Below are 16,780 nucleotides of genomic sequence, written 5' to 3'. Positions count from 1 at the left end.
GTGAAGCCTGATTCTCTGCTATGACATGAATACAGATTCTGCGCTGACATAAGGCCAGATTCTCTGTTACGGACCTCTCTCCTCTGTCTGGGTGCCGGGGCCTAAATATGTGACAGTGGCCTGTTCCAGTGGTGGGTGACGTGAAGCCTGATTCTCTGCTATGACATGAAAACAGATTCTGTGCTGACATGAAGCCATATTCTCTGCTATGGCATGAAGAGACTGATTCTCTGCTGACGTGAAGCCAGATTCTCTGCTATGGGACCTCTGTCCAATTGATATTGGTTCATTTTAATTTTTTTAATTTTTATTTTAATTCATTTCCCTATCCACATTTGTTTGCAGGGGATTTACCTACATGTTGCTGCCTTTTGCAGCCCTCTAGCTCTTTCCTGGGCTGTTTTACAGCCTTTTTAGTGCCCAAAAGTTCGGGTCCCCATTGACTTCAATAGGGTTCGGGTTCGGGACGAAGTTCGGATCGGGTTCGGATCCCGAACCCGAACATTTCCGGGAAGTTCGGCCTAACTTCTCGAACCCGAACATCCAGGTGTTCGCTCAACTCTAATCATAAGGTCTATGGGGTGGTAGAACCTCCGGGGTAGGTGAAGAGAACACATCAGAATATTCCCTAATGACTGTGGGTAATGTCTCAGACTAGGTCCCCATTTCACCAACTCCCCCTTAAACCAATCTATAGTGGGGTTGTGTAATCGGAGCCAGGGAAACCCTAGTACCACCTCAACCGGTAAGTTCTCCAGGACTAAAAGGGAACATCTCTCAGAGTGGCACACACCCACGGTTAGAGAAACCTCTGAGGTACATGACCTCACCGTACCACCAATCAGGGGAGTAGCGTCAATAGCCATGACATGGATAGGTGTAGGTAGACCAAACATTGGAATACCCAGTTTAACAGCGTACTCAGAGTCAATAAAGCTGGACGCTGAGCCAGAATCAATAAAGGTCTTACCCGGCCATTTATTAACCCCCAGAAATATTGTTATGGGTACCAAAAGTTTACATTTAGTAAAATCAGGGAGTACCTGGTCTTTAGCTTGCCTTGCCTTAGGAGACTTGACGGAGAGGACCTCCTTAGGACACTGGTTGTTCCAATGGTCTGGATCTCCGCAGTAGAAGCACACTCCACATCTGCGGCGAAGATTCCCTCAAGTCATGCCCACCTGCATGGGTTCTTCGGTAGAGACCTCAGCGTTGTCTCTGGGATAGGCCTCAGGCTGGACCACCATCTGAGAAGAGAACTGTCGTTCCTGACGTCTCTCTCTAACCCGTCGGTCAAGTCGGAAAACAAGGGTCATCATCTCCTCTAGGGTCTCTGGAAGTTGATAACTGACTAGAAGATCCTTTAAGTTATCAGACAGACCTAACCTAAACTGACTCTTAAGGGCTGGTTCGTTCCATCCTGAGGGGACACACCACCTTCTGAATTGGGTGCAATACTCCTCCGCAGGTAGATTGCCCTGAACCAGTGCCTTTAGAGCCGTCTCGGCTACCAGAGCCCTGTCTGGTTCATCATAGAGGGTACCCAGGGCCTGAAAAACCCCCTCCACTAATGTGAACCACCTCCGGACCGCTGTACGCACAGACGCGTCCTGGAGGTGGTTGATTCATTCCGAGTGGACGCGCCGGCGCGTCCTCTCGCGATGGCCGAGATTTCCTGTGAACGCGCGCACACAGGCGCGCGCGCTCACAGGAACGGAAGGTAAGAGAGTGGATCTCCAGCCTGCCAGCGGCGATCGTTCGCTGACAGGCTGGAGATGTGATTTTTTTAACCCCTAACAGGTATATTAGACGCTGTTATGATAACAGCGTCTAATATACCTGCTACCTTGTCCTCTGGTGGTCCCCTTTGTTTGGATCGACCACCAGAGGACACAGGTAGCTCAGTAATATGTTGCACCAAGCACCACACTACACTACACCCCCCCCCGTCACTTATTAACCCCTTATTCACCCTTGATCACCCCTGATCACCCCATATAGACTCCCTGATCACCCCCCTGTCATTGATTACACCCCTGTCATTGATCACCCCCCTGTAAAGCTCCATTCAGACGTCCGCATGATTTTTACGGATCCACTGATAGATGGATCGGATCCGCAAAACGCACACGGACGTCTGAATTGAGCCTTACAGGGGCATGATCAATGACTGTGGTGATCACCCCATATAGACTCCCTGATCACCCCCCTGTCATTGATCACCCCCCTGTCATTGATCACCCCCTTTCATTGATCACCCCCCCTGTCATTGATCACCCCCCCTGTCATTGATCACCCCCCCTGTCATTGATCACCCTCTGTAAGGCTCCATTCAGACATTTTTTTGGCCCAAGTTAGCGGAAATTATTTTTTTTTTATTACAAAGTCTCATATTCCACTAACTTGTGTCAAAAAATTAAATCTCACATGAACTCACCATACCCCTCACGGAATCCAAATGCGTAAAAATTTTTAGACATTTATATTCCAGACTTCTTCTCACGCTTTAGGGCCCCTAGAATGCCAGGGCAGTATAAATACCCCACATGTGACCCCATTTCGGAAAGAAGACACCCCCAGGTATTCCGTGAGGGGCATATTGAGTCCATGAAAGATTGAAATTTTTGTCCCAAGTTAGCGGAAAGGGAGACTTTGTGAGAAAAAAATAAATAAAATCAATTTCCGCTAACTTGTGCCAAAAAAAAAAATTTTCTATGAACTCGCCATGCCCCTCATTGAATACCTTGGGGTGTCTTCTTTCCAAAATGGGGTCACATGTGGGGTATTTATACTGCCCTGGCATTCTAGGGGCCCTAAAGCGTGAGAAGAAGTCTGGGATCCAAATGTCTAAAAATGCCCTCATAAAAGGAATGTGGGCCCCTTTGCGCATTTAGGCTGCAAAAAAGTGTCACACATCTGGTATCGCCGTACTCAGGAGAAGTTGGGGAATGTGTTTTGGGGTGTCATTTTACATATACCCATGCTGGGTGAGAGAAATATCTTGGCAAAAGACAACTTTTCCCATTTTTTTATACAAAGTTGGCATTTGACCAAGATATTTATCTCACCCAGCATGGGTATATGTAAAATGACACCCCAAAACACATTCCCCAACTTCTCCCGAGTACGGAGATACCACATGTGTGGCACTTTTTTGCAGCCTAGGTGGGCAAAGGGGCCCACATTCCAAAGAGCACCTTTCGGATTTCACAGGTCATTTACCTACTTACCACACATTAGGGCCCCTGGAAAATGCCAGGGCAGTATAATTACCCCACAAGTGACCCCATTTTGGAAATAAGACACCCCAAGGTATTCCGTGAGGGGCATGGCGAGTTCCTAGAATTTTTTATTTTTTGTCACAAGTTAGTGGAAAATGATGATTTTTTTTTTCTTTATTTTTTTCTTACAAAGTCTCATATTCCACTAACTTGTGACAAAAAATAAAAACTTCCATGAACTCACTATGCCCATCAGCGAATACCTTGGGGTGTCTTCTTTCCAAAATGGGGTCACTTGTGGGGTAGTTATACTGCCCTGGCATTCTAGGGGCCCAAATGTGTGGTAAGGAGTTTGAAATCAAATTCTGTAAAAAATGACCAGTGAAATCCGAAAGGTGCTCTTTGGAATATGGGCCCCTTTGCCCACCTAGGCTGCAAAAAAGTGTCACACATCTGGTATCTCTGTATTCAGGAGAAGTTGAGGAATGTGTTTTGGGGTGTCTTTTTACATATACCCATGCTGGGTGAGATAAATATCTTGGTCAAATGCCAACTTTGTATAAAAAAAAAGGAAAAGTTGTCTTTTGCCAAGATATTTCTCTCACCCAGCATGGGTATATGTAAAATGATACCCCAAAACACATTCCCCAACTTCTCCCGAGTACGGAGATACCACATGTGTGGCACTTTTTTGCAGCCTAGGTGGGCAAAGGGGCCCACATTCCAAAGAGCACCTTTCGGATTTCACAGGTCATTTACCTACTTACCACACATTAGGGCCCCTGGAAAATGCCAGGGCAGTATAACTACCACACAAGTGACCCCATTTTGGAAAGAAGACACCCCAAGGTATTCCGTGAGGGGCATGGCGAGTTCCTAGAATTTTTTATTTTTTGTCACAAGTTAGTGGAAAATGATGATTTTTTTTTTATTTTATTTTTTCTTACAAAGTCTCATATTCCACTAACTTGTGACAAAAAATAAAAACTTCCATGAACTCACTATGCCCATCAGCGAATACCTTGGGGTGTCTTCTTTCCAAAATGGGGTCACTTGTGGGGTAGTTATACTGCCCTGGCATTCTAGGGGCCCAAATGTGTGGTAAGGAGTTTGAAATCAAATTCTGTAAAAAATGACCTGTGAAATCCGAATGGTGCTCTTTGGAATATGGGCCCCTTTGCCCACCTAGGCTGCAAAAAAGTGTCACACATCTGGTATCTCCGTACTCAGGAGAAGTTGGGGAATGTGTTTTGGGGTGTCATTTTACATATACCCATGCTGGGTGAGAGAAATATCTTGGCAAAAGACAACTTTTCCCATTTTTTTATACAAAGTTGGCATTTGACCAAGATATTTATCTCACCCAGCATGGGTATATGTAAAAAGACACCCCAAAACACATTCCTCAACTTCTCCTGAATACAGAGATACCAGATGTGTGACACTTTTTTGCAGCCTAGATGGGCAAAGGGGCCCATATTTCAAAGAGCACCTTTCGGATTTCACTGGTCATTTTTTACAGAATTTGATTTCAAACTCCTTACCACACATTTGGGCCCCTAGAATGCCAGGGCAGTATAACTACCCCACAAGTGACCCCATTTTGGAAAGAAGAGACCCCAAGGTATTTCGTGATGGGCATAGTGAGTTCATAGAACTTTTTATTTTTTGTCACAAGTTAGTGGAATATGAGACTTTGTAAGAAAAAAAAATAATAAAAAAAAAATCATCATTTTCCGCTAACTTGTGACAAAAAATAAAAAGTTCTATGAACTCACTATGCCCATCAGCGAATACCTTAGGGTGTCTACTTTCCGAAATGGGGTCATTTGTGGGGTGTTTGTACTGTCTGGGCATTGTAGAACCTCAGGAAACATGACAGGTGCTCAGAAAGTCAGAGCTGCTTCAAAAAGCGGAAATTCACATTTTTGTACCATAGTTTGTAAACGCTATAACTTTTACCCAAACCATTTTTTTTTTACCCAAACATTTTTTTTTTATCAAAGACATGTAGAACAATAAATTTAGAGCAAAATTTATATATGGATCTCGTTTTTTTTGCAAAATTTTACAACTGAAAGTGAAAAATGTCATTTTTTTGCAAAAAAAATCGTTAAATTTCGATTAATAACAAAAAAAGTAAAAATGTCAGCAGCAATGAAATACCACCAAATGAAAGCTCTATTAGTGAGAAGAAAAGGAGGTAAAATTCATTTGGGTGGTAAGTTGCATGACCGAGCAATAAACGGTGAAAGTAGTGTAGGTCAGAAGTGTAAAAAGTGGCCTGGTCTTTCAGGGTGTTTAAGCACTGGGGGCTGAGGTGGTTAAACAACTGGCGCCAGCAGGTAAAGATAATGCCCAGTCCTGGGGATCACCCTGTAGTTGGGAAATGACAATGCTCACGCGTTGACTCTCGGGGGCCAGAAGACACCGGGCGCAATCGGAGATAAAGTTTGCAATTTTCCTTAAAGGAAAGAAACTTTTTCCGGTCTCCAGAAAAAGGTTCTGGGAGCTTAATCTGGGGGTTTAAATGTGGACTGGAGGCCTGAGTAATGGAAGAACCTTGTCCTAGGTCAAAAGAATGGAGTTTCTCCCCTAGCTCCTGCACCATCTGCGTAAGGTTAGAGACATGGTCAGTCAGGGTCACCAGAGGATTCAAAATACAGTGGTTATTGGGCCTGTTAATCTGTAACGGTCACGTACACACACACACACAGAGGAAAGGATAGTGACCACTGCGCTCCACCCTCACCCCTGGCCCTACCTACTTGCCACACGAGTCCTGATGACAGGGGACAACTGGACGGCAGTCCCTAACTTAGGATACGTGCGGGAAGGACAGACAAGACAAATAACGGAACGTGAACGGACCGGGTCAATACCAAGAGAGCTACACAGTACCAAGTAATAAGCAGAGAATAGTCAGGAGAAGCCGAGATCAAATACCAGAAGAGAAACGAAGTACAACAGGAGTCCGCAAAGAATCGTCAGGTGGAAGCCGGGGTCAGAATACCAGGAGAGATGCGCAGTACAGGAGGAGCAGGCAGAGAATCGTCAGGAAACACAGGATCAGGTAAGTATGCAGGAAACCAAACAAACGCCAGATACCTAATTAACAGGCAACCTGTGGCCAGCAGGCTGCCTGTTAAATACTGGCAGGCTGAGGTCATGTGACGTGGCCAGCTCCACATGAGCTGCACCAGGGAGAACAGCCGAGCACCGAGTGTCCAGCTCGGTGCTCAGACTTTCCCTGGTTACTGGGGGAACTGAGGACGCCGTCTGCGTGGAGGAGACGCGCGCGGCCAGTCCGTCCCGCCCCCTGTTACCTAGGAGACAGGGACGCTGTGCGCGTCCTCTCTCCTGTACAGCAAAGGGACGCCGACGGCGCTGAGGAGAGCGAGTGCCTCGGCGTCCTGTGACACCCTGAATATGAGCAATGTATAAGGTGATGGAAAAATGAATCCAGCCAGCAAAGGAGGCAATATGGACAATCACAATACATTAGTAAGTGTCTTGTATTAACTTTGTTTATATGATAAATGCCATTTGCTGAAGTGAGACAACCCTTTTAAGGTGCCAAAACCCAACTGTTTCATCAGACATCTAAAGGCCCCTTTTATAGATGTTGAAGTGCACGTTATCTTGCCCAAAACATCTCCAATCCATCAGCATAAGGTTCCAGAATGGTACCTGCGGCTAAGTGTGTCTGCTATTCTCAGTTCTCAAGACGCAGCAGGCAAACCTCAAGTAGGTTCAGAGAATCCTCATTTTTATATGATTTCAGTTTTGACATACAGTTAAAGGTGTTGAAGTCCCAAGCTAAACTGTTGCACCAGGGTCCATTTTGCCGTTGTCTGTATTAGAAAAATTGTACGTCCAACTGTTTTAAAGATCTGTTAAGAAATTAATGAGCACTGAATTTTGAACCTACTGAGATAAAACAATACAATTATAACACAGTGGTAAAAAGTATATTTCTTAATGAGAAGACCTTATGTAAACCACATGTGACTCTGGCAGTGAGGAGGATCATCCATGTGACAATGCAGTCAGGTGCCAATCTTTACATCTAATTCTTAAGGGCTTTATTGTCTATTCTACCTTCTTCTGACGTCTAATAGAACGTCTAAAGCTTTCTTCATTTTTGAAAGTCTTCAGCTACTTTTTGCCAATGGCATTGTTTCGAATAACATGTTGCTGTAACCCCGTACATGTGATTGTTTCCATTACTGTGAACCACAAATGTATAGAGGAAACTGTCTGCCAGTAGCCTCAGGGACATTCCTTCATCAATTCAATCATTTGTAGCATCGAAAGGTGGAATCCCTACAAGTTCTTTTAGGTAATTAGAAGTGTTGAGAGAGTCGAAGTTCACAATCTGAATTTTAGGGAAAATGTAATTTGTCACAAAGCAAATTCTTTTGTAAAATCCGGCGAAGCAGCCGAATCAAATTTCCCGTAACTTCGCTCAACACTAGTAATTAGGATAAAAAACGAATAATGATGTCAATAATATTCAGCCACAGATACTGGGAATATACTGTGAAGAGGCTTGCAAAACAAACACAATAGGTAGAGGAACAATCGATATAAAATAACAGGTGATATCCCTCCATATCTTATATTACCAACTAGTACGTAGTTAATATAAAAGTGATGTAATAAGTAATGTAATAAATATAGTAATAGTAAAAATCTAATATAAACCTTGTAATATAATGATTTATAAAGTAGTCACTTATTGTATATTTAAACAGCATCTGTCGTCAATGTTTAACAAGACTTATTGTCTGTCAGGGTTGATCAGGTTGCATTTTTCTCTGCAATCGGTATCACAGGGTAATTGCAGAGTAATTATTACGTTCAATGATACGCAAATAAAGTGTTCAGAGCACTGAGGGCTGGCCTAGCCCCTTGGAGCACAGCTTCGCCATCACCTCTCCCAGTTGCCACCTCTCTCAGTGACATTCCTGATGTGTTGATGGCAGTACTATCGGTGCATGTACAGTGTAGATCTCAGAGTACGAACGACCAAATGAAATCTTCACTGCGCGAGATTTCAGGGCTAGCTATCAAAGCTGTGAGGATGCCTGGTCATGGCAATCTCTCTGTGAATCTAGTTGCACTCACAGTAGGGAATGTAGGCAATTGTTTACACATTTTAGATGATATTTTTTTTTCTAATTTTCCATGCTTTTATCTATATATAAAATTTTTTTTTTTTACACTTCACAATAGGTTGACACTTGCTGTTCTGTAGATACACTTTCAGCAGTCATCTCATTATCATCACAGGCAGTATTGTAATAAAAGTGATCACCTCAGTTACCAAAGCTGAAGGCAGATAACATAGGATCCACAAGTGAAAATAGGTTTTGGTCACATATCCTCTCATCTCTGCACAGGATACAGAACATGACCACTACACTATCCTATAAAACTCAATAGGGGTCATTTATTATGGCAGTTTTTGGCGTAAAAAAGTTGCACGTCCCCAATGCTTGTGCACCGCATGTTGTGTTTTTACACTTCCTTCGACACTGGGGAGTGGTGGGGCCATCAGCTAATTCATTATCATTTACACCACTTTACTGGCATAAATGACGATTAAATCAACTCCACCAGTCTAGGTGCACAGACTGGTGGATCATGCGCCTAATTTATGACAAGGCCTGCACCTCATCATAAATATGGCATATCCTCTTGCAGCGGAGGGGGTATCAAAGACTGGTGTAGAACGCCAGTTTTGATAAATGACCCCCAATGAGTCCTCTTCCAAAATGCACGTGGATGCTGTAAAGCAGATCTCTGAACTACGATTTACAGGGCAGAGGAGCAGCCCAGGCAAAATAGCTGTCCCCAAAATAATATGGCTACTTTCACACTTGCGGCAGAGTGATCTGGCAAGCAGTTCCATTGCTGCAACAGCTTGCCGGATCAGGCAAACTGCATGCAAACTGACAGCATTTGTAGACGGATCCTGATGCGGATCCGTCTCACAAATGCATTGCAAGAACGGATCCGTCTCTCCGTTTGTAATACGGAGAAACTGATCCATTTCAATTTTTTTTAATGCCGGATCCGGCACTAATACATTTCAATCCGGCAACTGATCCGGAATCTTTGACGGAGAGAATACCGTAGCATGCTACGGTATTTCCTCCGTCCAAAACGCCGTTCAGTGACTGAACTGAAGACCTCCTGATGCATCCTGAACAGATTTCTCTCCATTCAGAATGCATGGGGATGAAACTGATCAGTTCTTTTCCAGTATAGAGCCCATAGGATGGAACTCAGTACCGGAAAAGAAAAACGCAAGTGTGAAAGTACCCTATACTGGAAATACAATAAAACAAATTTTATAAATAAAAACAAAATACAAAAGATATATTTCAGCATCTGGTTTAATAAAGGTGTTACATTCCCTCTATGAGATAAGACACATTTCAATAAAGGAACAATTTGTGATTTATTGTGATACTGTCTGACAATTTCATAGAAATCCCAAAGGAGCTTCTTAACTGTTGTCTTGAGATAAATGTAACCCTGTGAAGAAAAATACAAATTCAGAAAATAGAACACATAAAAAGGATCAGTTAAGTAGAGGCTACACCTGCCTAGTAGTGGATTTCGGTATCGCTGTGTAAACACCAAAACTAATGGCACATATAACATTTTTAAAATGTGTACAAGCATACGGGAGGTACTTGCTATCCTTAAGGAGAGCAACTGTGTAAGGCAGTGCTCTATGGGAAAATAATATGCAAATAGGTAGAGAACTGTCTCGCTAGCGCCTTCTGTTGGAATTGGCTCTCTTTGCAGCAATGCTTCACTTTTTACACGACAAGGGAAAAATTGCCAAGCCATATATCCATCTGCAGATGTCTGTTTCAGAGTGTTTGCCCCTCATACGTTTCGAGTAGACTGGCTGAGTGAAATGCCTTGGACACAGCTTAGAAGAGGTCCTGACTCTACTATGTTTGGATACTTTTTTACTCCACTGGTAAGAGAGTGTAATTAAGAAGAGACAGTATGATTACTAGCTAATTATCTGAACCCTGTTTTACTATACTGAAAAGAAAATAGGGGTTGACATACAGTACACTTTGAATAGCTGTAGGCCGAAGGCTTGTTTGAATGACAGCTATTCTTCTGAAACTCCATGTGGCCTGGTGGTACTACAAATTGTATTGTTGTGCATAATCTGTTTCATTGTTTTACTTCTAGTCATAGTGACCAGTATGGACTGGATGGCAAAAGGTTGGCATTTTGGTAGTTTCTGTTCCTCCAATTTTGGTAGAAGTGGGCTGGTTCTGCTTCCTGCCAAGAGGGGGAATTCCTGTGTCGCCTCGGAGAGGAGAGGAGGCACCTTGCTGAGTTTTTGTTACAGATTCTCTATAGTTATCATATATGCTTCTGCCTCAAGAAAAGTCTTGAGAATCTTGATCGCAGAGTGAACAGCTCTAACCAGCATCTACAGACACTGCTAAAAGGTGAGGGACTATGGCTAAAACACCCATCATCTCAAACGTTACTAGGCCAGTACAACCTCAGTGCTTAACTGCAGCCATCCAACCTGCCTCCAGATTTCTGGTGCCAGAGAAAATTCCAGTTATGTTGAATATATTTGAAGTTCTACCTCACACTTAGTAAAAAAGACTTTGTTATGTTTAACTCTGTCCTCCTTCTTCAGTTTTATAATTCCATTACACTGATCCCCAGGGAGCAACGGCCTGAGGGAGTACACCATGACACCACAATTCAACAGAGCCACATACTACTCCTATCCTCTACACTGGCTCCTCAGGGGGTCGCTGCACATGCACATGCATGCTTACCTCAGCTGGACATGCATGTGTTCTCAATAGGGAGGGGGAGTAATTCTCAGATTAAACCTTGCATTGGATTTGGATTCCAGTCACTATTAAATTGATAAGAAACAGTGGCGTACCTTTAATGAAGGCAGACCATGCAACTATCAAGGGGCCAAGGGGAGAGGGGTCCCAGTGCAATAATCTTTCTTCTTTCTCTTCCCGATTTAAAAACACTACATTTTCCTGCAGCCACCACTAGGGGGAGCTCAGTGATTACAGTAACTGTGTAAATTCATCTGCAGTGAGCTCCCCCTAGTGGTGGCTGCAGGCATCCAGCTTGTAATTAAAGGAAGCAGGAGATTTATCAATGTACAGATGTAGCAGAGGTAACACACACACTCTTAACTCAAATTTCTTAACTCATCACGTTATCTTGAAACAAAAGCAATTGAATAGCAATTGCTTAACGCATTTAGTTTACATAACATGTCTCATAAAGCATGTGTATTAACCCTGCTACATCCGTATTTATGCTATATTTCTGGTGTAAATGCATTTGGAAATATGGTTTTCAGAATGAGCGCTATATTTATAAAGCACCCATTCCAGGCCAGGTGTGACTTTTTTATTACAATTTACCTTTTAATTAAAATTTCTTCCGCTTAATAAAGAAATGTAAATTCATCAGAATTCTGGGGCGTTGTGCTTTGCATCCTGCATTGCCTGGGAGCCATTGACACTTGGAAACTGAGGGTGGCAGGGGGGCCTATACAAAGTTTTTCCATGGGGCCCCATGAGTTCTGTGTACTCCACTGATCTAACTTTACAACACATCCAACCCACAATGGCCTTTCACTGGCAAAGAAACATACTGTAGATTAGGTATTAAGGAATTGACTATAGACACCCATACGGCAGTATTCAATACCTGTACTGCAGGGGGAATTATATTCAGTCACTGCGTGCTCATCTAGAATTGGAAGAAACAGAAAAAGAATTAATGACAAGCAGGTAAACAAATAAATTACAAGCTAATTAAATGTTAATGCACTAGTATAAAATGTGTTTCTTGCAATTATCTAAACTAAACATGGAATATATACAGGTTTTTCTCAAAAAATTAGCATATTGTGATAAAGTTAATTATTTTCTGTAATGTACTGATAAACATTAGACTTTCATATATTTTAGATTCATTACACACAACTGAAGTAGTTCAAGCCTTTTCTTGTTTTAATTTTGATGATTTCGGCATACAGCTCATGAAAACCCCAAATTCCTATCTAAAAAAATTAGCATATCATGAAAAGGTTTTCTAAACGAGCTATTAACCTAATCATCTGAATCAACTAATTTACTCTAAACACCTGCAAAAGATTCCTGAGGCTTTTAAAAACTCCCAGCCTGGTTCATTACTCAAAACCGCAATCATGGGTAAGACTGCCGACCTGACTGCTGTCCAGAAGGCCATCATTGACACCCTCAAGCAAGAGGGTAAGACACAGAAAGAAATTTCTGAACGAATAGGCTGTTCCCAGAGTGCTGTATCAAGGCACCTCAGTGGGAAGTCTGTGGGAAGGAAAAAGTGTGGCAGAAAACGCTGCACAACGAGAAGAGGTGACCGGACCCTGAGGAAGATTGTGGAGAAGGACCGATTCCAGACCTTGGGGGACCTGCGGAAGCAGTGGACTGAGTCTGGAGTAGAAACATCCAGAGCCACCGTGTACAGGCGTGTGCTGGAAATGGGCTACAGGTGCCGCATTCCCCAGGTCAAGCCACTTTTGAACCAGAAACAGCGGCAGAAGCGCCTGACCTGGGCTACAGAGAAGCAGCACTGGACTGTTGCTCAGTGGTCCAAAGTACTTTTTTCGGATGAAAGCAAATTTTGCATGTCATTCGGAAATCAAGGTGCCAGAGTCTGGAGGAAGACTGGGGAGAGGGAAATGCCAAAATGCCTGAAGTCCAGTGTCAAGTACCCACAGTCAGTGATGGTCTGGGGTGCCATGTCAGCTGCTGATGTTGGTCCACTGTGTTTTATCAAGGGCAGGGTCAATGCAGCTAGCTATCAGGAGATTTTGGAGCACTTCATGCTTCCATCTGCTGAAAAGCTTTATGGAGATGAAGATTTCATTTTTCAGCACGACCTGGCACCTGCTCACAGTGCCAAAACCACTGGTAAATGGTTTACTGACCATGGTATTACTGTGCTCAATTGGCCTGCCAACTCTCCTGACCTGAACCCCATAAAGAATCTGTGGGATATTGGGAAGATAAAGTTGAGAGACGCAAGACCCAACACTCTGGATGAGCTTAAGGCCGCTATCGAAGCATCCTGGGCCTCCATAACACCTCAGCAGTGCCACATGATTGCCTCCATGCCACTCCGCATTGAAGCAGTCATTTCTGCAAAAGGATTCCCGACCAAGTATTGAGTGCATAACTGAACTTAATTATTTGAAGGTTGACTTTTTTTGGTATTAAAAACACTTTTCTTTTATTGGTCGGATGAAATATGCTAATTTTTTGAGATAGGAATTTGGGGTTTTCATGAGCTGTATGCCAAAATCATCAATATTAAAACAAGAAAAGGCTTGAACTACTTCAGTTGTGTGTAATGAATCTAAAATATATGAAAGTCTAATGTTTATCAGTACATTACAGAAAATAATGAACTTTATCACAATATGCTAATTTTTTTAGAAGAACCTGTATATACCATATCTTTTGCCCTATAAGACGCACTTTCCTCCATCCCCCAAAGTGGGGGAAAATGTCAGTGTGCCAGCACTCATTAGTACAGGAGTACCAGGAAGTGGTGAATGTAGCGCTGTGTTCTGACTCTGTATTCAGTGCCATCTTAAGAGCATTATAGGCCCCCGGGCAATACAGTGCACTGGGGCCCTGTCTACACAATCACGCACTAGAATAAAAATGCAAATTATCAATAAGGCGATATTTATTGGGCATTTCCTCTTGTGGATTTTCCCCAGCAGTAGGATCAGGTAATGATACCATTGGTATTTCTGCTGGAATTGGAGTGCATGTAGATGTGGATGCTACATCTGGAGGAGCAGAACTACTGGCTGACGTTGCACCTGGATTGAGCCAAGATGTTAGTTTTGGAAGTTTGCACATTTTCTCTTTCTCCTCTGCAGCCTTTTTCCTCTTCTGTGCTCCACTCAAAACATTACGTTTCATTTCTGCACTAAAGGTTATTTTCACCAACACGTAATAAACTTTATTTTTCCTCACCTTTTTTACACTTCCTCGAACGAGTGGCAACTCTAAGATTGCTATATAAGGGGGACACATAAGATATTACAGTCAAAACTTGAGGGGCACTAATAACTTAAAGTGGATGTAAACCCAAACATTTTTTTTTTTGTGATGTCACAATGTAGAGTACCCAGGCAGTACACACGCCACTCCAACATTAATACCCACCAGCACCAGCAGTACCCACACCAGCATTACCCACCAGCACCAGAGTGTGTGTACATTTATATATATATATCTATATTTATTTCGTTTTTTTAGTTGTATGATTAAAGTGGATGTAAACCCCCAAGTATGCAGTATAGCACCCTATAGTATACAGCACCACACAGTATGCAGTATAGCACCCTATAGTATACAGCACCACACAGTATGCAGTATAGCACCCTATAGTATACAGCACCACACAGTATGCAGTATAGCACCCTATAGTATACAGCACCACACAGTATGCAGTATAGCACCCTATAGTATACAGCACCACACAGTATGCAGTATAGCACCCTATAGTATACAGCACCACACAGTATGCAGTATAGCACCCTATAGTATACAGCACCACACAGTATGCAGTATAGCACCCTATAGTATACAGCACCACACAGTATGCAGTATAGCACCCTATAGTATACAGCACCACACAGTATGCAGTATAGCACCCTATAGTATACAGCACCACACAGTATGCAGTATAGCACCCTATAGTATACAGCACCACACAGTATGCAGTATAGCACCCTATAGTATACAGCACCACACAGTATGCAGTATAGCACCCTATAGTATACAGCACCACACAGTATGCAGTATAGCACCCTACACTATACAGTACCCCACAGTATATAGTAGAGCAGTATAGACCCCCACACTATACAGCACCTCACTGTATACAGCACCCCAAACTATACACGATACAGCCCCCCACACTATACAGTACAGCACTCTACACTATACCGCACCCACAGTATACAGCCCCCCACACTATACAGTACAGCAGTATAGCACTCCCCCCACTATACAGCCCCCCCCCCCACACTATACAGGCCCCCCACACTATACAGGCCCCCCACACACACTATACAGGCCCCCCACACTATACAGGCCCCCCACACTATACAGGCCCCCCACACAGTATACAGGCCACCCCCCCCCCCACACACACAGTATACAGCCCACCACACAATATACAGCCCATTACACAATATATAGCCCACCACACAATATACAGCCCACCACACAGTATACAGGCCCCCACACAGTATACAGCCCCCCACACAGTACACAGCACCCCACTATACAGTAGTTTACAGTATATTAAAATAACAACCCCATGTCACCTTTTTCTGATGTAATCTTTACACAGAAAAGCTCCACAGTTAACTTCTGCAACACTCCTGATAGGACCTGTGATGACTTCATAGCCATGTGACCAGTAATTGCTAGGTTACTGGTCACATGGTAATGATGTCATTAAGGTCCTAGATTAAAACTCATTAAGGTCCTAGAATTAAGATCATTAACACAGTACGATCATGATGCCTGTGTAGCCGACAGCCTGACACCCGGGGCAGTAGCTAGCAGGGCTCAAGAGGCAGCTGCCTTGGGCCCCCCCAGGAGCAACTGGGCCCAGGGCAGCTGCCCCTTTTGCCCCTTGGTAAAGACGGCCCTGGCGGCAACGCTGCTAAATGACGGTTGGGAAGTTGGCTGGTGGGTTCACTGGGCAGGCGGGCCCCCAGGCAAGTGGGGCCCCCGGGCAACTGCCCAGCGTGCCCATTCGAAAAGACGGCCCTGTCTGTATTCACAGTTTCCTGGTCTTCTCCTTTTAGGACTCCGCATGCTGTGAGGACATCGGTGCACTCTGTGACCTTGAGCTGTGCAACGTCGAGTCACAGCACAGTGTGGCAGGAAGAACACAGGATCTCAGGAGCAGCGTCCAGAACAGGAGAGATAAGTTGATTTATTTTTATTTGTCTGATTTGAGATCTGTTTTTGGGTCTTATAAACATTGGGGGTCTGATCTGAGGATCTTAACATTGGGAGTCTGATCTGAGGTCTAATTTCTGGTCTTATTAACAATGGGGTTCTGATCTGAGGTCTGATTGGAGGTCTGATTTTGGGTCTTATCAACATTCGGACTCGGGAGCCTGAATTGAGTACTAACTTGGGTCTTATTCATCTGAGATCTGAATGGGGGTCTAACTAATATTAGGGGTCTGATCTGGGGATAATGAAAATTTATTTTCTTACTTTCCTTCTCTGAAACCTAGGTGCATTTTATGGGCAGGTGTGTCTTATGGGGAGATGCGTCTTGTAGGGTAAAAATACAGTATATGTTTTTTTAAAGGAAGTCATTTCTTGCTATATTATTCTCTCCCTTATGTATCTTTTCCTATATTATTATGTAATCAGACTTGTATATAAATTCTTAAATATATAAAATATAAATGTATATAAATATATAAATTGTAA

At 43.3% G+C, this 16,780-nt stretch overlaps 1 protein-coding gene across 1 annotated transcript in view; it reads right to left on the bottom strand.

Annotated features, from left to right (window-relative positions):
- Positions 1-9,598: 9,598 nt before the first annotated feature.
- LOC121004850 (alpha-2-macroglobulin-like protein 1) overlaps positions 9,599-16,780 on the bottom strand; it is a 151,100-nt gene continuing 143,918 nt past the window's right edge. The window contains exons 36-37 of the mRNA XM_040437241.1: positions 11,964-12,005; positions 9,599-9,767 (exon numbers count right to left, since the gene is read on the bottom strand). Coding sequence (XP_040293175.1) covers positions 9,739-9,767; positions 11,964-12,005 — 71 coding nt within the window. The 3' untranslated portion in view covers positions 9,599-9,738. The remainder of the gene's footprint in view (positions 9,768-11,963; positions 12,006-16,780) is intronic.

This window comes from Bufo bufo, chromosome 6, assembly GCF_905171765.1.
Source record: "Bufo bufo chromosome 6, aBufBuf1.1, whole genome shotgun sequence".
NCBI lineage: Eukaryota > Metazoa > Chordata > Amphibia > Anura > Bufonidae > Bufo > Bufo bufo.
This window is presented reverse-complemented; position numbering and strand designations above follow the sequence as displayed.